This window comes from Neopsephotus bourkii, unplaced genomic scaffold, assembly GCF_033783945.1.
Source record: "Neopsephotus bourkii isolate Nb327-2 ecotype Australia unplaced genomic scaffold, CSIRO-AGI_Nbou_v1 NB_42, whole genome shotgun sequence".
Lineage (NCBI taxonomy): Eukaryota > Metazoa > Chordata > Aves > Psittaciformes > Psittacidae > Neopsephotus > Neopsephotus bourkii.
The window spans coordinates 630,413-654,181 of NW_026900559.1; the positions used below are offsets into that span (position 1 = coordinate 630,413).

Here is a 23,769-nt window from a genome sequence, read left to right on the forward strand (position 1 = left end):
ATATCTTCTACTACTAAAAATGCTTGCAACATTGCTGCAGTATAGACATGCTGATCGTGAATCAGTGAGTGTGGAAAAAAAACTACAGCAGTACCCAAAACTCACATGATATTTCACAGTCTAAGCAAATTGCACAACCCCAGCATTGCCTCTGTGAAGACAATCGATTAACACATTTTCAAAATGGCAAAATACAGAGAAGAGCCTACTGCACAGATCTGCCAGGGAACCAGGAGGTTTTACTTTATGGTCTCATGTTTTAACATCCAGAAAATAAGGACCTTAAACTGAATTAAAATATTTCCAGTCATATCAATACAAAGCTTATAGAAATAAAAGATGAAGTCTAAATTAACACCTTAAATTCTTTTTTTTTCTATGCTGATGTTTCTAGACTGATTTTGAATTAAGGAATAAGCATGATTGCCAAATCCAAATCTAAATACATATTTCACCTTTTCCCTTTGTACAGGAAGGTCAAATCCCTTAATTTAATGTTGATGTTATTTAGCTGGCTTTAACACAATTATGCAAAATATGGATTTTTTTAGTTTGTTTCAAGAGATGAGGCAATGCAAAACTCGCACCATGTGCCAAACTATTACAGATCCCTTCAACCCTCCTGAAGTTCCAGAAAAGCTGATTCAGAGTGAACTCACAAACAGCACTGAAACCTTTCCTTCTCCCCCCTCTTACAGCTTTAGTCAGGCTTTAGGGGGCTGACAAGCTGTGATCTTTCCCTGACATCCGCATCATTCGCTGGAGCTGAAAGACAAACTTGTTTAATAATAGCTCTCAAAGAAGTCAAGAAGCACCAGACATGCCTGTGCTGTCATCATTATTCTCCTCCAGACCATGAGATTTGGGTGACTCAACCCACAGCCACGGAATGCCCCTAAGCCTGCACCAAGTTTCACGAGCATGGAGAACATTAACATTTACACTGGACATTTCTCCCTCTCTGTCCTGGGATTTCTGGTGCTTTGTCTCAACCAACTGCATGTAAGCCTTTCCCTGCTAGTGCCATTCATGGATCTAAACCAGGTTCTATTAATACTTTTTCAGTCAAAATCACAAACTCCAGTGCCACAGCAATTTGCAAACTAGAGCACACTGGTGTGATAGAATCAGCTGAAACGGACTATAGAGCATTTTCCTTTCATGAAAGTGTGAGTTACACCCTGATTATTAATACTAGAGGCTTGTTAGAAGCTGTCACAGTAAGAAGCCAGGTGCAATCTCTATTTCCACCCTGGTTCTGCAACCCTTACGCATAATGAGTAACACTGACTCATGCTAACTCTTCCCATCGGAGTCGATTTTCCATAAAGATATTTGATCCACTATATGGATGTTTCATGCACTGTTCCCTGTTTTTCATTTTTTTTAAGACGATACCTCGTAGTTTTATTCTCAAGATGGATGTTTGCCTTATATTAAAAAAAAAACCTGTTAGTCTAAAAACTGCAGAGACACATCAAAGGAAGTGAAAGATTGACAAAATCCTGCCTCCTTAGACAAGAAAACTGTAGAAGAATACTTAGACACGAGGCTGCTAACAGACTTCTTGGTAAAACCGCAGCATGGCAAGAAATGTTGGTGTGCTGTTAACATGGGGATTTTCCTTTTCGGTTTGTGGTTCAAGATGATTGATAGGCCACCAGGATGTGATAAACTGGGGCTGAAACAGGGACAGAATGAGGGTTTTGACAGTGCAGAAAGTTTTTTTTTTCTCTGTTTGTTTTAATATAGTTATTACATTTATTGGAAGAACTTTGTTCTAAATTTATTAATCAGATCTCAGGCTCTAGGCGGATATACATAGGTAAATGTTTCTTTGTAATTGCAGATAATATAATCTTGTACTGACACTTCTAAACAGGAGTAACCATTATCTGAGCACTCATATCTACATTGTTAATATTAGCATCTGCTTTACAGCATGCTAGTAATGGAGTAAAGCTGTATATTGAAACAGATTATCACCCATTTAAAGAGACTCCTAGTAATTATGGTTCCTCTCCAGGCAAATCTAGAATTTGGGCCATATGAGCCCTAAGGTCTGAGGAAGTCTGGACAGGTCAGATTGCAACTCTCAGTTCAGGCCTATCTCCAGTTGATGTGTGTTTTTTTAAATGTTTCTTAGGAAAACAACTTCATGGCTAAATAAGAGTGCATATTTTACTGCTGACTAAAGGAAATGCCTTCTGAATACAAAATTTCATATGGGATGGATTCATGAAACGTTTCAGGATCCAAGGTATTTTTTGTCAACAGATGTACTAACATGGCCCCATTTCCACCATTTTGACATGTGGGAGAACTCAAATGTACAAAAATATCATTCAGTAATTAGCTGATAACCTATAACACACAGGGGACTGGATGGCATTGCTATTTGCTGAGCAGCTTTCTTTAGAGGCTATTAGTAGAACCATTCACTAAGGCAATTTACAGCTTAGACAACTGTAATAGGATACAAAGGCTTCCACTTTTATGTCAGGTGTTGGACTAAAGCCCAAGTCAGCCGTGATGAAAAACCACTGGGTAGCTGTTTTCTAGGTTATGTAAAATGATTCATTAATCCCGGCCACAGTCACTAATAGACACGTGTCAACATCATTAAAACACACCTATACCTGAATCCCTCAGGGCGTGATGGGGAAAGGAAAATTGTGCTGGGAAAATTGGACTTTAAACAGGGATGACTGCACACTGATCAAAATTTAGAAGTTAAATTTTGCAGAATCCACATGAGTTAAGCAAGCATGTGCCTATGAGGCTGCAGTCCTTTACCATCACAACAAAAAAGCACCAAGAATCAAGCTTGGGCTGTTGCCAAGTTGTGAAACCTGAAACTATTGTTAGGAAATAAATTTCCAGATTTAGTGGGAATAAAGTGTATATTTTTGGCTTTCAAAGTATCCCCTGTGGATACTTAAGTAAAATAAGGGGTTTATTCGTCAATTTGTAACTGTCTTTCATTTTGAAACTTAGTTTGAACAAAGTAAAATAAATCAGTTTCAGAAAGTTAAGTGTAAGTGTTTACATGGTTGCAATGCAATTGGGCTGTTTAAGAACCCAGTCCAGAATTTCCCTGTAGATCTTTTTTTGTTTGTTTGTTTTCATATTTTCATTTCTGTTTGGCCTAGGAAGATGTTCTAAGTCTTGCAAATTTTCTTGGGAGAGAGGCAGCCCAATAGTTCTATTCATATTAGATTACTGATATTCGGGGTGGCGGGAGGGTAGGAGGAGGGGCAATAGGGGAAATCTCTGCACACCTAGCGTTTTAAAATATACAAAAACCATTTAAAAGGAATTTACCTGCTTGCTGCAAGGAGTGCCTTTTATAAACCGAGACAACATATTCTCAGGAGTTGGGTGTGGTGACAAGAAAGTGAAAATGTCTTTCCACAGATCCAAAGATATAAAATCAGACCTTTCTTTGAAGTTGTGCCAAAGCCATTCGGACTACCCAGTTATATTTGTGTACCTAGCAATTTGGGCTGAAAAGGCAAGTAAGATAGTAGCTTCCTCACTCTCCTGTTTGCTCTAACTACAAAAAAAGTGATGACATAGCCATGCTAACCCTGTGATTCAAGTGGGCTCATATGACTCTGAAATGAAAAGGAAACAGGATACACAGCAGTAGGATGGGGATACATAGCAGCCAGAGAGGGATACCCTGCAGTAGGATGTCCTTCCTCCACCAAATATTAACAAGTATTCCTCACATTTCTGTGTTATTTCAGTAAGTGCACATTGGAACTGGGATACAAGACAAAGCTCAAGCTGTTGACTCCCTTCTAAATTTTTCTTCTTAGCAAATCTAGCTACTGGTCATGGAAGCCATTGTCTCTGTGTCTAACAACAGGCAAAAATGTTCAGTCTCTTAATCTGGTAGCTTTACTGGCTGCTAATTTTAAACAGTGGGGGGGGGGGGGAGAGAGAGGGTGACACCATTAATGAATCAAGCATTCACAGAGTCACTTGAAATGCAAGTAAGTACAAGAAATATGTTTCATTCCTCAGCAGCTGTTGCAACAAGGAAAAAAATGTCTGCTAATGCATCTTCCAAACCTAGTTTATCTGCTTGGCAACTGTTGCTCTGGTAAACATCCTGAGTGAGCCCATACAGTGTCATCACATATGATAAACTTCCTTGCTGCTGACATTAATATTATTCTTTTTGTAATAGTTTCACCCATAAGTGAGCTGAAAGTTTTCAGGCTGCACTAGAACATGGTACAGCTGTGCAGCATCTCAGCGGAAAAACTGCAGGCAGTGAAATCACAGATGTGGAATTAGACAGTTATCAGATATGTACTCCTCAAGATGATGAAAACATAATCATCATTGTCGATACCAGGAAAGCTTCAGACTGTACAATGAGTAGTCAAACCCCAAAGGCTGTGTAACAGGGACTGTGAAGCAAATCAGTTGGGATCAGTTCCATGCAAACCAGGTGAAGAAACACACATGAAACAAAGGTAGTGAATAATAGTTGGAAGCTGATTTTCATTCACTGAAATCAAAACGTTTAGTCACTTCAGATAAAATCAGGTGAGACACAGTGTTGCTAAGCAGGCAGACCCCAACCTGAAGCTCCAACGGCCTTGTGCCTATTCCTTCCTCTGTCATTTACCCACTGATGTAACCTGGATAAACCAAGTCATCTCTATCTCCTTAGTCTACAGCTACTTTCCTTAATAAAGCAGTTTTAGATTTATTGATAAAGAAGGCTGTAAGAGCAAAGAACTATTACATTGATTTTTTTTGTGCTCTTACAGATTATATATTCAGCTTCCACCTACGTTTGACAAGTCATGTGAAGCCTGATTTAAGTGCTATGGCTATTTAGATAAGAAATTCATACAAAATCAGACCTATGATTAACTCCAATCAAATGATAGATTTTTAATTTTAATTTGTTACTCAATAATAATACCAGCTCTGATTTGATTGTTTTTCTCATGATATTGATTTTTTCTTTTTGTAAACAACTTCTAGACTAAAACTTTTAATATTTCTTCTTTTCCTCTGAGTTATACAGGAAAATCTCTAATAAGGCTTTTAAATTTTAAACTTTTTTTAAGGTATTTTGATTTAAAACTCATTTTGTATAGTAAATTCATTAAGGAAAAGCAAGCAAGGATCAAAAGTGAAAAAGAGAAAAAAAAGATGCTGAATAAGTAAAACACCTATTGACTTTAAAAGGCCACTTCACAAGAAAACGATAGAGAAAGGAACCCCAAGAATTTTTTTAAGAGCTCTAAACCCCAGCCACTTAAAACAAAGATAACATTAGTATGGCAGACAGCCTAAAAAGAAGGCTGCTTAGAATAGGCCTCACAATGCAAGACATGTCAGAGGACAAATGACCCCTGCGGACTTTCTAGTAACAAATAATGGCAGGAGAGGACTGCCCAATCAAGAGACATATCAGTACTAATTCCAAATTCAGCTTCCCCCGGAATGTGGATGAACTCATTTCCAGTTTCTTTCACAACTTCTCTTCATTGTTTGCAAAAATTGAGATGAAACCCAAGCTTCTTGTAGAAGTTATATGTACGAATTTACACAGAGGCATATAACAGAAACGTAGAATGTAGCACAACATTCACACTTAAATTAGGGATCATCATTGTTAATTGCATATTGATCAAAATATTATCAAATAATCTACTGAATTTGGACTGCTACAAATCAGACTGGAGAACTGAAACCTCCAATGTAATGCATGACTTAATGGTTTATACTAAATTCACATTTCTTAGATTAAGAAAATAGCTGTAACCTTTTTTACATCATTTTGCAGCTTTAAACATGGATAAAACATTACTTTTGCATATTTGTGGTTTTCACAAAAAAGCAGAATAAGGTATAGTATCACCTGCATTATGAAGAGTTATATGGAAAAGTTCTAAGCCCTAAAAATTGCTTAATGAATAATCAAACCAAAACAAACACTGGAGAAAGTTACTTACTGGAATCAATGGTTAAGCAAAAAGCAGCTGACTCTTCCTGTGACGTTACACTGAAATCCTGCTTTTGAGTAATGGATTTTAAGCAACTTCTGCTAGCAGTGCTGTCTGGTCATTGCTATCCACAACACCTTACAAATAGTGTGTTTTGAGGAGACCGGAAATGATGGATATGATAGAGAAAGTAAAGAAAAGAATCTTGGAAGAAAGCATTCTCTGAAGAAAAGATCATGGAAGCTGTCTGACAGGAATAATTCACAAGCAGTAATGAAAAATGGAAGTTGCTTATTCAGCTGTGTGTAGAAACTACTGCAGTTTGAGATATGGAAAGTGGGTTAATCTCAATGTGTTCCTCTCCATAAAAATTAAAGAAGTACCCAAACACAAGTATATTTTCAATGGAGGGATTGGTAACCATTGTGCTCTTAGGAGCAATTGGGAATCATACTACACACTACTGAAAAAAAACTCATGAAATGAACATTTCTTTTTTATGAAGCTAGATGCTCAGCTACATTTCTTGAATAATTCTTACACTCTTAATTTCGAATATTTTCTATTTGGCTTAGTAAAAAGACATGCTTAATAGCTAGAGTTTACAGTGAACATTAGTAAGTACACAATACCGTTGCTATCTCAACTGTAGTGAGACTAATTACATGTCTTGGGTTGATTATTTTTTTTCCTATTAAAAAAATAATAATAAAAAAAAAGTTTATTTAAAGTGAACAGTTCCCAAGAGGTAGCAAAGATTCATTTACATGAGGGAAGAATGGGTAAGAGGCATTGACAATGTGGCCTTAATAGTCTGTGAATTTAAATACTGTATTAAATCCTACATATATTTAGGTGTTGGAGATACGTAAGAGCAACGTATTACTGTTTGCATGTAATTATCCTCAATTAGGGAAGCATCATTGTTTCCCAAAAGTGCTGGAATCGTTGTGAAATCAGGGATTTTGCTGTGATGGTCATTGGTTCTAGTAATCTTCTATATTAATGAGATAAAACTGGATTATAAAAAGATCCAGAACTAAATTGGTGTTTGGCAGATCACACAGTGACAGACCTCAATGAAGCCGAGTTTCATGACATTGGAAAGAGTCATGACGTCAGATTCACCCTGAGTGAGGGTCAATTCAAATAACAAATCAGGACTCGGCCATCTTAGCAAAAAGAAAATCCTAAACAGGTGATAACTTATCATTAACAAGGCACCACAGGATTCTCCCACAAAACACCCCCCAAAGAAATTATTTACACTCTTGAGGCAAAACTCATTGAGTTGTCTTGTCAGGTACACCAGACAAAGCAAAAAGTGGTCTTGTGTGTCCCATTATTACCATGTATACCCAGCACCAATAGAGATCAGTAAGCTTATATCAGAGCTGGAAAAGAAAGCAAGGTAGTAAAGGAGTCTGAAATCAGAAGTAAGATCTCATAACATGCTTGCAAAAAAAAAAAAAAAAAAAGTTGGAAGTTCTTTAAAGAAAGCAGAGATTTCTCTTAGGAACAGCAGAAGTAGCTTACACAGAGTGGAATCACTTTTCCAGATGATCTGTTACCAGTCATTACTCTATCAATTCCCTAAACACTGATAATTCATCTGACTCTTAGAACTGTTTGCATTGGAAGGGTGGGAGATACTGGGATATCCCCTACTATAGCAATCTGTTGACCAAACTAGTAAATTAAAAAGCAAAAGAAAGACTCACATTAGGATTCTGACATGTTGCTATGACTAACATTGTGGATATATATTTGTACCACGTCAAGGGTGGAAAAACGGTGTTAATATGTTGCCTAACAATTGCAGTGAGTCAGCAGTAATACGACTGTGACTGGTGTTGATAAAGGGGAAATGACCTGAGCACTATGAGTAATAGTCAGATAAGGTATTTGACCAACACTGTTAATAAATTCAGTGCAGGTCTGCAAACAATGGTTTGTAAGGGTGTTTCAAAAATTAGGAAACTTTTGTTACATGGATTTTCTTATATGGATTACCCAGCTGAAAGACTGCACAACCAGAGTCTCTGATGGATTAACAAACACTTAGCAACTGAAGAGAGTTTCCTGAGTTTTCTGTCACTTCCCAGTCCTCTATACTCTAGTTCACTTCTGCACCAGTCCTGGCACAAGAATTCCTTTTTTTCTTACGAAAAATAGTAATAATGCTTATTTCAGTTGAAATAGCACTGTATCTGAAATCATAGTTGCTTTCTGAAACTGAACTGAAAGAGACACTAATCCTGTTGATTAGACCAGGCTAGGGCTTAGGAGAACATGTTCTTTTTACAGTTATGTTGTTGGGTGACTTTTTTGCTTTCTCTCCGTTTCCCTACCTGTGAGGTGGGGCTAAAAATCACTGAATTCCAAAGGACTACAAAAAAAACCTGCTACGAGCATATTTGTCAGTTCACTTCTTTCGCACTTGCTGGAATCATTTTTATATCTTCAAAGATCTTTAAAAGTTTTCTGAGGCAAGCCATAAAAAGAGGAAAGAGACTCTCTCTAGGCAGTCACTGTAGGAAGCTGTTTCACAGGGTCACAATATCTGCCTGTTATTACTTCTTAATACAAGTACTGTGAATTGGATAGCTGCATGTCTAAAACGTACTGTGCCCATTCAGTGATGAACTCAAACCACCAAGTATCCACTCCCAGTAGGCTATAGAATGATTTTGTTACACTGTGGAAAAGAAGAGTTGAAAGTTTAGACCTCAATATGAGATTTCAAGAGAAGTATTTTTTACTTTCTGTGCTAAAAGAGTTTTTGCTCCTCCCAAGAACACAAAGTGACTCTTGTGAGTGCAATGTAAGAATGGTATTCTTTCAATACCAATCTTCTGAAGTCACTGGATGCTCCTGCCCTATTCACCTGATATTGAATACAGTGACAATAAGTCAGCTGCCAACATAGTAGGCTGAAATCAAAACCAAATAATTACAAATATTAATGAGAATTTTCTTGTCATTAGAATTTTCTGAGGCATGTCTCTTGGAAGAACTTGGTCTCTACATTTCACTTTGTCTAAGAATGACTAGGCTGGTGAGAAGAAGTTTTACTGCATAAAATATAACCTTCTATTAGACAAAGGCTGACAAGAGTCTATCAGATTTATTGGACAGCTTTGGCCAGATGTCCCAGAGAGATCTCTCCCTGCAGTGCTGCATCCAGCTCTGGAGCCCCCAACACAAGAGGGACATAGAGCTGTTGGAGTGAGTCCAGTGGAGGCCATGGAGATGCTGTGAGGGCTGGAGCAGCTCTGCTCTGGAGACAGGCTGAGAGAGCTAGAGTTGTTCAGCCTGGAGAAGAGAAGGCTCCAGGGAGACCTTGGAGCAGCTTCCAGTGCCTAAAGGGGCTGACAAGATACTTGAAGAGGTGCTTCTGACAATGGCCTGTAGTGACAAGACAAGGGGGAATAGCTTTAACCTGACAGAGGGGAGATTGAGATGAGATCTTAGGCAGACGCTCATTCCCTTTGAGGGTGGTGAGGCCCTGGCAGAGGTTGCCCAGAGAAGCTGTGTTTTCCCCGTCCCCAGCAGTGCTCAAGGCCAGCTTGGATGGGGCTTGGAGCAATCTGGTCTAGTGGAAGGTGTCCCTGCCTGTGAAAGGGGGGGGGGGCACCTGGATGAGCTTTAGCACCCCTTCCAGCCCAGTCCGTTCTGTGATTCCATGAAAGCAATGAGTGAGAAACAAAGTTGCTCAAAAGAAAGCATGGCCTTTTTAAAGATATTGCTGGGTACCACCTGGTTACACATAGTTGGTTCATTGACACTCAAACTTGTCTGGACTTGTAATGTTCTGGCCATTGGCTTTCTGGCATCATGACCAAGTGGACCACCTTGAGAACAGGGACGATACCTCCTCCTCTGACCTGCTTGGTCAACATACGTCTCTCAGCACTCTGCTTTCTCAGAGTATAAAGCCTTTATCTACAAATGCCTCCAAGATCTCAAGAAGATAGCTGATAATTATCACTAGAAAGTGTTGCTTCAAACAGAGGAGAAACTTGACTAAAAGTACGACATTATTCTTCAGCTGATAATTACATTAATTTTTAAGTTCTTGAAGTCTGAAAGTAGAACAAAAGATTTAAGTCAGTTCTCATTTGCCAAACAGCTTCAAACATCATAAAAAGCTAAGTCTTGATTAAGAACTTTTTAAGAAAGTTTTACTTCGTATTTGCTATTGTTTAACAGGAGCCATGCACTATTGAACTGAATATAGTTGACAGTCTTCAGTGTGTGTATAAATAACACACACACAAGGAAACTGGATAAAATGATCAGAGCAAATGAGAAAAGTTTTATCTGATTTTTATCAGATAAATTTCTCCAGTTACTGGAGAAATTGATTTGCACAGAATACATATTATTTCACTTACATATTCTAAATGTTCCTATATGTCTAACTTATGCATAAGCAATACCTAGGAAAGGAGAACAAAACATTTATAAACATAAAGACTCGTTAGCACGAGTGGTTTTTTTCTACATTTACATGCCTGAGTGAATGACTGAAAAGGGAAAGGACATGTAAATAAATGGAGGACACCTAATCAAGCAGTAGGAGAAAGAATAAGGAAGTGAGTGAAAGCAAAATATTAAGATGAGTTCAGGCCTCACCCTCGGTGTCTTCATTATTAATGATTCATGCAACTTTATAACTGGCAATACCACTTTCCCTCGAACCTGCTCAGTTAACTATTCCTCATGCAGAAGCATCACCAGAGCACCATGATGGAGTTAGGAAGACCTGGCTCTCCCTACCAGCACTGTACTGTATCTGTCAGTTTTACTCTCCTCATTCTGTGATAGGGATGCTCCATCTTATCTATAAGATGTGAGTTGGCTGATGGCAAAGAGTAGGTAGGTAAACAACTAATCACTGCCATCACAATCACCAGACTATTGCATTTACATGTGATAGAAAGAGCAGCTGCCAGCTTGCTTAGTCTGTTTTAAGTGGGCATGGGGTCTGCAGTCATGCTGCTCTAGCAAGTGTGATAAAAATCCCTTGCTGATAAGCCTCCCTGATAAGATGGCAAGATACTTTTTCTCAGAGAGGCTGCCAATTAAGACCGGTGCTTGACTTTAAGACCCAGATTTGGACAGCAGCTTGTTTGCTGCCTGGACAGAGCTCATTCACATCTGCCCTGGGTGGCCATAGACCATATGCTGAGTTCTAGTTAGCCTTTCACTTCTGTATGGGAACACTGCTAGAAACTACTCTTTACATCTACCCACACATACCACACCCTGCTTCTTTACAGACACCTATCCATTAACAAAAATAACAATAAAAAAGCCCCCTAGGGAAATACGCTTCTGAGAACCTGTTTTGCTGACACGCTGCCACTGTGAGACATATATAATCAACAAGGGCTATGTCACAACAGAATTTTTTTTACTATTATATGTTCTGTCTAGGGCACCTTCTTATTTACAAGAGCAGGTATTTAATAAAACACACATTACCTGTGCAGTACATGATCGCTGGCTAATGCCATCTTCCTAGGCAGCTGTCAGCCTGTACCCTGGCAACCTCTTTTATAACAATCTCACATTGCTTTTGGAACAGATTCATAAGCAGAAACAGAGACAGAAGTTTTACACACAGCTGCTGCATGTCTGATTTTTTCCCCCCTTTTTTTCTCTTTTTCTTTGCAAAGACACAACAGAGTCTCTTGGGGTTTCCAGCTACTGAGACTGGCTTAGCCATTGACAGAAGAAAAAAGTGTATTTTTCAGACTGCAAACGTAAGTAAAATTCAGGTCTCCTCTGTGATTTTTACTTTGAATTGGCATGATTGCTTGATTTTCCGTGTTAGCAATTGCAAAAATTGTGGATTAGTTTTCAACTCCTTTCTGTTGTTTTGGGTTTGTTTGGTTTTTTTTCCTTTTTTTAATGTTTCACAATATGAGGGTTGAAGGTTATTGTACTGAAATAAGATCGCTGCATTATACAATGCAGCCAGTGCTGTCATGCAGAGGAACTGGAAAGTCCCAAAGCCAGCATGTACAAAAGAGAATTCAATTATGTTCTTAATTGGAGGCACAGACTCCAAATATGACTGCAGGTTTCGTTAGGCAGGAAACAGTCACGGAGGTTTGAACTTTAAATCTCAATTAGCTGAACTTTCAGGCTGGCTGAAAAGATTCTCCAAGGAAAACCCTTCTTTCAGCTGCCATTCACATTGCTGCTTGCAAACTCATTCATATGACAAGCTGCTCTGTCGTCTCTTGGGCTGGATGAGCTCTGAGCAAGGGAGGAAAATCACAGCCAGCTGCTACTGATATTGCTGCTGATGCAACTGTAGGGAGGCCTGTGATTTGGCAGGGAGGAAACTGATAAACATTCAGAACTGACACTATCTTCTCTGCCACCACTATTAGCAGCAGCCATAATGGTCACTGATAATTACAGTGTCTGATGGCTTCGAAATGATTATTACTTCCCAGGGAGTGAGAAACAACTGCATGTTAACAGATGATGAACTTCTGGTCTAGTCTGGAAAATGACTAGCAGCTACTCCAAACTGGCTTCACACCAACAGTTGTTGATAAGCCACAGAGAGCAGTCCAAACCACCAGACATATCACAATGAAACCTTCACAGGTAAAGGCAAAGAACAAAATAGACTGTGGATCTGGGTTTAGCTTGGTAGTAACCATAAGTATCAGAGACATGACATTGGAACAGGTCGCCCAGAAAAGCTGCCGCTGCTCCATCCCTGGCAGTGTTCAAGGCCAGGGTGGATGTGGCTTACAGCAACCTGTCTACTGGAAAGTGTCCCTGCCCTTGGCAAGCAGCTGGAACAGGATGAGCTTTAAGGTCCCTTCCAACCAAAACCATTCTGTTATTCTATGAAACTCATCCTCTGCATTGCTCCTCTCACTCTACTGGCCTTCGATTGGAAGTTTGAACTTCTCTAGTCTAAGAATTCAATTTAGTGGTGAAAAATGAAATTTGATAAAGCATGCTCTCAGTTACCAGCTGATGCTAAAATATCATGTGCTTTGAACGCTATGAATTGTTCCAGTACAGTGTTGCATTGTTTTCAAAGCAGACAGGATTTCTGTGGTGGGTCATGTTTGTTTCAAAACTACCCTGTGAGGTTTCAGTTCACAGGTAACTACGTATGTTTAATCTTGGTCCTGCAAAAAGCAGCTTAAGAGGACAGTCTGGCAGAACATTCTCCCTCACACATAGAGTTCTCTTTCAAAAAATTACCAGTGTTTTGTAAATAATGGAATACATGTCATGTGATGTTGAGAATTATCATCTATGTTGTCTGTATTTTCAAACACTTATCCATTAATGCAGGAACAGAAATGCAAGGCAAGACGACCAGAGTGCAAATGGAGACACTGTCTTACAGCATCTCTGGAATTATGAAAAAAACTCTTGGGCTAACTTATTCTTTTCTTCTTATATGAGAAGTTCTACATAATTTTTTTCCTTCTTCTCTACTAGTAGAATCAGAACTGAAATTATCCTTTTATCAAAGAAAAAGCAGAGTTAACAAAGACTTTCTACTCAGTCTGATAACCTGATTGTAGCATAATCACTAATACCCAAACTGTCCTTTAAAGATGTTCATCTAGTCTGTCCTTATCTAATCTGTCCTTAAAAAACAGTGTCTGTTAGCAACCTATTTTCAACCCTAATTACTACTGCTGTCTAGCCACTCCCTCTGAATGCCATCTCTTCTCTGGCAAGAACATTGCCACCTTGCATTGTGTGCCCTTTGCTTTTTAATTAACCCGTATCCCACAGAGCTCACCAGAGCTTCTTCCTCTGTCATGTCAGCAATGCTGTTTTTAAATTTTCTAATTTTTCACACACGTGTAGGCTCCACTATTGTTATACATTGATTTGATAGTTACTATCTTTTTTAATTTTATTTATTTCTTATTTATTTTCCCCTGTTCCTGACAGTTGCTATCCAAATTAGTGGAAATGTCTGCAGAGGTTTACACTAGTTTCTTGCTTGGATACATTTCAGACTTCTTCTCTGACTTAAATTCTTCCAGACTTCATGCTATCTATATAACTCATTTTAATTGCTTCTTGCAATTCACCATGCTCCTTGCTGTACACCAAACAACCCTTTGAGATCTGTATTTTTCTCACTATATTTTCCTGTTCTCTTCTGTAAGTTCTTCAATTTGAAATGGCTGCTGTCCTTCACTAAAAGCATTTTATTAGCCCTTCATGAATTTCTTGAGAACCAATCTTTTCTACAACTATTTTAGCATTACTTAGCTCATGATTCTCTTTGCTCTTCATACCTGCCTACGAGCATCTCAGGACATTTCATCTTGCAGGAACATTCTGGCTACAGTAGAACCTCATGCATGGTTAGGTCTTGCACGAATAACTGGCACAAATAACTGCGAAATTAATACTTCAAGTCCTGGCCTATTAAAGTCTTTCTTTCCATGTTCTGGAAAGACAGACACACCAAAAAAATCTTGGGCTAACTTATTCTTTTCTTCTTATATGAGAAGACACACCAAATGTGAGGGAACATTACATTTAACCTTGGCTAGAGATACCAGTGGTTTCAAAAGCGTTTAGTTTTTAAAGTTCTTCCTCAATTGTATGATGGTATCTAAGCCTTTCTCTGACTTCCTGTTTTCAAGGTAATGGTTCTACACTGTGGTGAACACCAGTAACTGAAGAACCAACACACATTTCTCCAAAGACTGCAAGACAGCCCTCTAACATGGTTTGCTGTTTCTTCGTGTATTCAAGGTATTTCAAGGGCAGGCGCGTAACCTTTCCATTAAACAATGATGGAAGTTAAGGTGAACTTTAATAAAGTCTAGTTACTTTGCAGCTTTGGGAAAATAGCCAAGATACACACTGTAAAGACTAAGTAAAAATAAATTAACAAAAAACTCCTTCAAACTGCTTCATTTACCAGTTTTCATGACGAATATATAAGCCAAGAGGCAGGCAGGTCCCTTCCTTTGTGACTTACTGATAGCTCTGTCTTAAAAGTCTTACCTCGTGCCAAGACTTTGGCAAGCTTTCCAGTGCTAATACCTAAGCTCCTCCTTCCCACTGGTGGACTCATTCTCCCTCTTTTCATTTTATCTTTATTACTATTTCTATTCCAGCTTCTCCAGTTTGAGGGTCAGAATTTTATGATTCACTTTTAGTCAATCAAGTAAAACTTCGACAGAAATATTTTTACAACTCATAATGGTCACAGGAGCAAATCTCCCTCAGAATCATCATTAACCAAGATGTCAGTATTTATATCCTCCTGGATCTACACTCCCTAGACAACAAAAGTCACAGCAATAGCATGAGTAGACCTCACTCATGTGTCAGTGACAGTATGGTCACAAGAGTACAGAACTCACGATGAACAAGTTTTTCAACTGCTGTCTATATCTCGTCTTTTCTTTAACATTAACAGTAATCCCAGGCCTTTTCTAACTTTGCAACATTCTGTACTAAAAGAATCAAAATTCCAAATCAGGACCAGATCTGAATTTTGTCTTCAAGCCAGTTGTCTCCCGACAGCAATAGCCACTACTCCACAAGAAAGTCATTGGCTTAAGAAAGAAAATAAAACCATTATAAAATGCTCTTCTGAAGTTATTACTGACTACAAAGTCATGCTGGAATGTACCGCATACCAACCAAAACATATTGTAGCTATAGTCTAATACCTTGCTAAGCCACTAAAGAAACTTCCCTGTGGGGCATATGTGAAGTTTGACATACTTTTTGTAACTATGCTGAAGAGTAGATGATGGGGTTTTCTGCTGCGCCTTACTGTAAAAATGCACTACTCCCAGAGTCAGGGTAGACCCTGCTTCTTTAGGACGCTCCTGGCAGCTCATGAAAGGAGAAATCAGTTGAGCAGGCAGTAACCAAATAATTATAATACTCATACAGCATACAGACTTGGACCAAGCCAAGGTTTTAAACACATCTCAGACTTACTTTATTAACCCACACTACCCCTGCCCTTTCTTTAAGGCTTTATGCATATACCTGATTTTAACAAGAGTATTTTGCTACAACAGACAGACAATTTTTTAGAAAGAAAAGCAACGAGAGTGCTTCAGCTCCCACTGATGCCCTGGGAACTGTTCAACACACCCATTCACAGCCCGTCAGTGCTGCAACCATTCCAGAAGTATCCACTGCTGCTCAAACAAACGCTGTTCAAATATATTTACTGTACACACACACACAGAGCCCTTGGGTGACAATGGCCATGAAAAATGTATTTTGTTAGACTTCTGGCACCGATGAGTAGAAAAATAATGTAGAAGGGTAATTGCTATCCCTAACCACAACAAGCCTCAAGGCGGTTGCTGTCACAGGGAGAGTCTGTTAAAAGCATGGCCACTTCCCTCAAGCATGGTTGAGACTGCACCATGTGAAATTTCAAAAGCATTTTGTCATTTTGGACATACATCCCCTTCTCCCCCCACCCCCCCCCCCCATTAATGTTTCATTTTTAAATACAAGTATTTGAAGCAGATAACCAAGCCACAGAGAGTTAGTTGACAAACAACTGAATTTTTCAGTCACTTCTAACCCTCTTTGCTCCAAAATCTCATCAGTCAACCCCAACGAAACTGTAGGAAGTCAGAAGCAAGCATCCTTGGCATAAAAGCTCTCCAAATTTTGGTCACAGATCACTGCAGTTTTGCTTCTGTTCAGCAAGGCTATGCCCAAATGCAGTACAGATTAACTGTTGGTTCAGCCCATGTAAACTAAAGAATGTGCTTCTTGTATGCTGGGGGGGAGAAGCAGGGGCTGTGTGTCCATCCCCCTTCACCACAGTCCCACCCCCCACCCCCCCTCTTTTCTCTACTGCCTGAGATGGAGCTGGGAGAGCAAACTAAGTGTGTAACAGCAGTCATGCTGTCGAACAGAGGTTTACCAGCCCTGGTCTAAATCAACTGATGTAATTCTGTGCTTAAACTTAACGATCTAAAATTCATTTTTTATAGATCTGGAACTGCCCTTTACAAGCAATACGTAACTGTCTAAGATTGTTACAGACCAGCACAGCTGAGCTTACAGTTCTAAAATGTCTCTCGTAACTCTTACAAATAATAAAACTTTATACAGGCACAAGAAAGCTGTTAGCTACCTACCAGAGCACTTGCTGTCAGAAACATAAACTTGCTAGCAACCATAAGTGTTTTCATTCATAAAAAACTTACGTGTTTCTGTCAGACAAAGCCTCAGCAAACATAATCCAAAAGTTGCCCATAAGGAGAAACTGGCCATTGTTTTCTCAGAGCTGTTTTGCAAAAAACCAGAGATCCTTGCAAGCTGCACAAAAAAGAAAAGCCCCGACGCTCGCTGAGCCTGCAGTCAATGAGTCTGAAGTTTGCTGCACTTTTTATTCTGATTCAAAGGAACTGAAGTAATGACATAAGTGGGAGGGGGAGCTCCATCAAAAGTCACACCCATATTGCAAAAAAAATGGGTGTGACTTCAACCCAGCAGTGGAAGAAGGGGGTGTAGGAGGGGAGCCAGTACTGACTAAGCAGCCGCACTGGAGTTTTAAAGAGGCACGAAGCCTCCCCGTCTTACACAAGTAGAGTCAGAAGTTATACTTACTGCACTTGCAGGAAAGTTTGTGTAATCTCTTGTGGCTTAGCTCAGAAAGGCACTGCTTCTTATAAGCTTCCCCTCTTGCATCTTAAAATCTCTTTATTGTTGCAAACTAGGTGAATATAAAGCACTAGAGTTTCTAAAGCCCAACAAAGCATCTAAAACTGACCGGATTTTTCCCCAAAATATTGCTTATTTTGTCCCATCTCACTGTTTTCTCTGTTTTGCTGTTTAATTTAGAGCAAGCAAGATGCTTGCCCTGCAATGAACCTTTTTAAAATGTATATCCTCTTTCCCTGGAGGATAAACTGCAGAAGGTAAATCAAGGCAGTTCAGTCTCCCACAGCCCATTCTGCCCTTGGCTTCTCTGCACAGGGTGCTCCAACAAATGCCAGTGTCAGCAGTGACAATGAGGACTAAGCTTGGTATTTTATTGTATTGATGGTATAAGGTGCAGAAGGAATTACTCTTCCGATTGCCAATTCGCAAAGCAGAGAAACAGGATGAGAACGTACAACAGTCTGACATTCAAACAACGTGTCAGTTCCCAAGGGACATATATTCATTGCGGTGCGGGGTTTTGTGTGACTCTAGATGCCACATGAAATCCGTGGTGGAAACCTCAAAGCCTGTTTAGGTAAGCAAAAGTCACGCCTGTTCTGTACCTTACCCATTTCTCGTGGTGTCTCCACACTCAGGCCTCTCTACAGAGCTGCAAATTTGTGACAGTGGTTTGTGTGCCCCGGAATGGTCAAGGATCACCAAAGCCAATGCATCTCACCTTTAACAGCCTGCATGTGGTGACGACTGGCAGCCAGTAATGCCCTGATTTCAGTTTCCCTCAGCAAATTTGAAATGAGTAGTTCTATATCAGATTACCATTTTGTTGATCCTCCCACTTGAAAGAATTTTCTCATTAATTTTTAATCTCTGTTAACACAAACAATGGAAAAATACAGACAGGTCTTTCCAGTCACCGGCACAAGAACTTTACACAAAGAGGTTTTCAGGACTTTGCCTTTTCTTTGACTCTTGACTTACAGATGGCTGGCTATCCTTTCCTCAACCAGCCAAATTTTTACCAACAGGTTCCAACAGGCTTTTCCTACCGGTCTAGGATATCTGATGGGACAAGGTTAAAGTGAAAATATTTCCTTTTTATTAAGAAGCTAGCAACTTTGAAGTTACAGATAAAATATGTTTTATTTAGTGAATACGCTAGTTTTTCTTTTGAAACAAATGGCTTTAAAAGAAAGGAAAAAAACATCCCCTATACATCTTGACGTTAGTAGTAGTGGAAATGAAATAGTTCTGCCAGTACCCGTACGCTTACAGCTATAGATATTTTGGCATTGAAATATATGAATGAAATTTAGTGAGATTTGAAGTGCTGGTGCACAGTTAATGCATGGTTTAATAAGCATAATCTTTTCTTCAATTGTTAAATTACTTATTAAATTCACCTCTATGGATGAAACAAAAGAATGGAATATTTCATTAAAATTTGAGTCTTATTTCCTTAATGAACATAAAATCTCTCTCTATGAATGTCCTGCATTCTGAATTATATGGAATGAAAATATGGAAATATGTTTTCTTTGGCACAGGTAAATGAAGGATAATGCACATTTCTGCAATGTGGGCGAGTATGACAGAAGCAAAAGTCTGATTTTACCAGGAGTGGAAAGTCCTAGTCTTTTCATCGTCTGAAGTTTCTAATTCTAGCCCTTCTGACACCAGCTGATGAGAAGGCTGTTTTCTCAATACTGAATATTATTTGATATACTTCTTTTCAGTACTTCTGTGTATGCTTGGTGGGGGTGGGTGGTATTCCACTTTGGAAAGACTCTCTTGCTTGTTGCCCTATAAACATGGGTTAAGATTAGGTATGTTTAGACCAGGTGCATGGAATTGCTAGTACCTAATGTAAAAGGAAGAAAGATGTATACAAGAAAAATAGCTCATCACAGTAGGTCATTTCCTGGGATAAAATATGGAAGTAATTAGTGAAATGTATGCATATAACATGTAAGTTTGTCCATTTCACATACCACCTGCCTGCTTACACACCAGCCTAGGATTTTGTCATGGCTTAACCCCAGCAAGTAACCAAATACCACGCAGCAGCTGAGTTGCCACCAGCAGTGGGATGGGAGGAGAACTGGAAAAAGGTAAAACCCATGGGTTGAGATAAGAACCATTTAATATTTGAAATAGACAATAACTGGAGTGAAAGAGAGGGGGAAAGAGAGAGGAATAAACCTCAAGAAACAAGTGATGCACAGTACAGTTGCTCACTACCCACTGACCATGCGCAGCTCATCCCCGAGCAGCAATCCTCTCGCCTGGCCAGCTCCCCCCAGTTCATATACTGGGCACGACATGCTGTGGTATGGAATACCCCTTTGGCTAGTTTGGGTGAGGTTTTCTGTCTCTGCTCCCTCCCAGCTTCTTATGCCCCTCCTCCCTGGCAGAGCATGAGAGACTGGGAAGTCCTTGATTAGGGTAAGTGCTACTGAGCAACAATTAAAACATCAGTGTGTTATCAGCATTATTCTAAAGCCAAAACACAGCACTGCAGCAGCTACTAGGGAGAAAATTAACTATATCCCAGCCAAAACAAGGACAGATGCACACTTGCATTCCAACACACTGAGCACTTCAAAGAGCTGGCATTAATAAATAAAAAAAGCTGACAAAAGTATTTCCTTCTTTCCCACCCAAACATGGAATTTCTCCCCTAAAAGATGTTGGCCTGCGGTAAAGAGCAGTCAAAATTTAGTCTGGGTGCAAGACCTGATTCTACCCAGGAAACTAGTCAAAGGAGATGTACAGCTCTGAGGAAAGATTTTTTGTTTGTTTTGGAGATTTCCTTGTAAGAAATACGTAACTTTTCCTTTAATTTGGGATAATCTTAGTCTATAGGAACAGAAAAATCCTAAAGCAAATCTTCAGCTGAGGAAATGCAGCAGAGCAACACATTAAATTGTGTCTATCCATTTATTCCCATTATGGATTTGTTTCCATGACACGATTGTTAACAACACAAATGTCTGAGAGTTTGTAATTTGCTTACTCCCTTGGCAACAAGCAGTTACATTACTGGCAGTAGAAATTTGTAAAATAATAAATGGTACCAAATAAATTAAATTTTCAAAAGACAACAAAAGAAAAACCAACTAAAAATGATAAACCTCCAGCACTTAAATTTCTGTGAAGACTTTGATATAGGGGATACTGAAACTATGATGGTGCAACGTAATACAGGAACACCAAAATAACTCATTTGTGATTTTATCACATACATGAACTGTAGCCAGCACCAATTAATTTTGATAAAAATCCTGTTAGGGATTACACATGTTGGAGCCCTAGAAAAAGAACGTGCATGGCTTACAGCAATATAAAGAGATGTTTTTGGGGTAATCCTCATAGAGGATGGAATTCTGGCCTAGATGAAGTTAAAGGCCAAAATGCCACTAAATTCACTGGGACTACCTCTCCCTATAATGTTTATGTATTTGGATTTGTTATGTGGACAGACCAGAAGGTGAGCATACCTGAACTTGTGATGAAAAAAATGACACGCATCGAGATTGGTTTCGCTATCAACTGGGAACAACTGAAAGGGTGGAAGAATGAAATTTTGTTTCTGCCAAATTAGCTGGCATTTCTATTGTAAAAAACCCAAACAACCCCAAATAAACAAACAAAAAACAAACCACAGAAACTTTAAAAAATAAGCTCTTAATTTGAAAAGTTTCCACCCCCTATTATCAGCAGAAAGCCATATATATATATATGTATTATATATATATATATATATATAAAATCCTTTTCTGAGCATATTTTGGTGAAAATTTCAAGCTTGTTATGGGGAGTTGAAGAAAATAGTCTTGGTTAATATAAAAAACACAAATCTCATCAGGTAATGCTGGCCATGGCAGCATGCATTCTGCATATTCTACAGCTGGTCTGTGAGACTGGCTGGAAGTCAGATTTGGGGAGGAGGGAGGATTTTATACCAATTTAACTGTAATCTCACCGAGATATAGTATTTTTAATAAGATTTCCTCCTGTGTCTCTAGACTGCAATCTTGTTTCCTGCATTTCAGACCAGATTTAATTTCCATGATTAACCCTGAAACCAGGTTTTGTAATGGAAACAGCCATAATAAATCAATGTAGCAAATCCTGTGCTGCACACTTTTCTTGGGCGCTGAGTGCTGGTCGGAAGGCATAAGAAGAGCCCGTGCTGGTTTAAGCCAGAAAAGCTACTCTTTTGGCTGGAGGGCAAAGCACTCCCTTGGGAAGTTGGGCACCCGGTTCTTCTCCCATCAACCTTTTGTTCCTAGATGTAATTTACAGCCTGCATCCTGCAGAGAGTTAGGAAGATGAACAATGGCTCTTAGTTGTTTACTTCTGAAAAAAGCAGCAACCCAGATTGGCACCTACCATGTGGATTCATCAGCCTGTTTTACTGGTTTGCCCCAGATCCCTAAACAACTCACTAATCCAATACAGGCAAGAATCTTAACAGCCAGAATCACTCAAGTAGACCACAAGAAACCCTTAGCAGTTTCTCCTGCAGCAGACCATGTGGCCCCATCAACTTTCTTATTCCTAGCACTTTCCCAAAGTACTCAGTCCCCAGCTGACTCCTAGGGCTTCCACCACAGCACAGGCAGGAAATCAGTACCAGTCCCCACCGACAACTTCCACACTGCTGTACCCAGTCATTTATTACATGGCTGTTGGAGATGGGGCAGGAAACCGGCAGACGGCAGCTGCCACCAGATGTCCAAGCATGCATCACAGACATACTGAACACATTAGTGACTAATTGCACCCCAAGCAGCTGTGTAGAGAGGGCTGAGAGGTGGGGGGAGTACAGGGGGAACTGAGGAGAGAAGGCAAGACATTTGCTCTGTAGGAGTTTTCAGCCTATCCCTGCCCCTTGTTGGTCCTCCCAGCACAGCCCACACAACAAGAACCTGAGAAGTGATCTACTGGAGCATAATGAATGCTTCATCTTCACATGAAGCATTCTGTATTAACGCTTTTCTTTCTTTGATTTGCAGTTAACCAATAAGTAAAATAAAGCCTGCAGCAGGCTATCTCCAAGATGTGCTCTCTCATCTCCCCCACTCTCCTTCCCACTGTCTTTCCTTTCAATCATAGAACCATTTCCATTCTTGTCTTTTTGATTTTGCTTATTGACTTCTACCTCAACTTCTTCTCTCATCTCCACTCATTTCTTCTTTTTCTTAGACCCCTCCTTTCTCATCCACTTTCCTGATGATGCAGCATGTTGGAATAATTAAACATTTAAACTTCCAGAAGAGCAGGGAGCTTTATAAAATGCAAACATTCATACTCAGTAAACGCTTGATATTTGCATAAGCAAACTGTTAACTGTACCTATAGATAAATCCTATGGGGCTCTTATGCCTATTATGGACCAGAACAGAGCTGTTCAGAGTCAAGGGATGTTTTCTATTAATTTTGAGTCAATCCAGCTGTGAACAGTATTTGGTTTAGTCCCAGTGTCTGTGTTACGATAACACTGCCTACTGCATTACATTTTTACCCATGTGTATATACATATGGATATATATGTATATAATCTGAAAGGACAGAGGGATTGTATCAGATTTATAGCTACTGATAAAGTATTTTCCTATCTAAAGAAAGTGAAAACCAAATTTTAGTTGAATTCATTCATGGAACAATTTCTGTTCACACCAGGTCTGTTTGTGCCAGTCTTGCCGTACCCATATATAACATAACTACATTTAGGCTGTGCCCTAAACATAGCTGTGTGGAAATGAATTGTTAAGCCTGCTTTTTCCAGTTAAAAGAGCACTAAAACCAGACCTGGTCTGTATATAAACAGAAACTTACAGAATTTCAGCAGTCTCCCTGTTAGTCAGTTTATGAACCCTGTGAAAGGTGGAAGGGAAGGAAAAGTATCCTAATTTTAGACCATAATAAGCATGTTTGTTTTCAGAGACAAAGATAATAGCTGGTTCCAGTCTGGAGGGAAGGTGCAGGTGCGTGCACACCATGGAACAAAGAGGGTGAGGAGGCTGAAAGGCTAGGTTTTGGACTGGTAAACTTACTGGGTAAATTACACACCAAGCAGTTCACCCCTTTTACGTGGCTTTGGGTAATACAT

The 23,769-nt window shown here is 39.4% G+C and overlaps 1 protein-coding gene across 8 annotated transcripts in view; it reads right to left on the minus strand.

The window, feature by feature from the left end:
* CD44 (CD44 molecule (Indian blood group)) overlaps positions 1-17,402 on the minus strand; it is a 59,386-nt gene extending 41,984 nt beyond the window's left edge. For 4 of the 8 annotated variants that reach the window (XM_061347053.1, XM_061347036.1, XM_061347061.1 and 1 more), the window contains exon 1: positions 17,195-17,401. In XM_061347053.1, the coding sequence (XP_061203037.1) occupies positions 17,195-17,261 (67 nt within the window). In that variant the 5' untranslated portion in view covers positions 17,262-17,401. Of the gene's footprint in view, positions 1-17,194 lie in introns of all 8 variants that reach the window. The other 4 variants (XM_061347027.1, XM_061347021.1, XM_061347077.1 and 1 more) reach the window with 3 other exon arrangements.
* Positions 17,403-23,769: the final 6,367 nt, after the last annotated feature.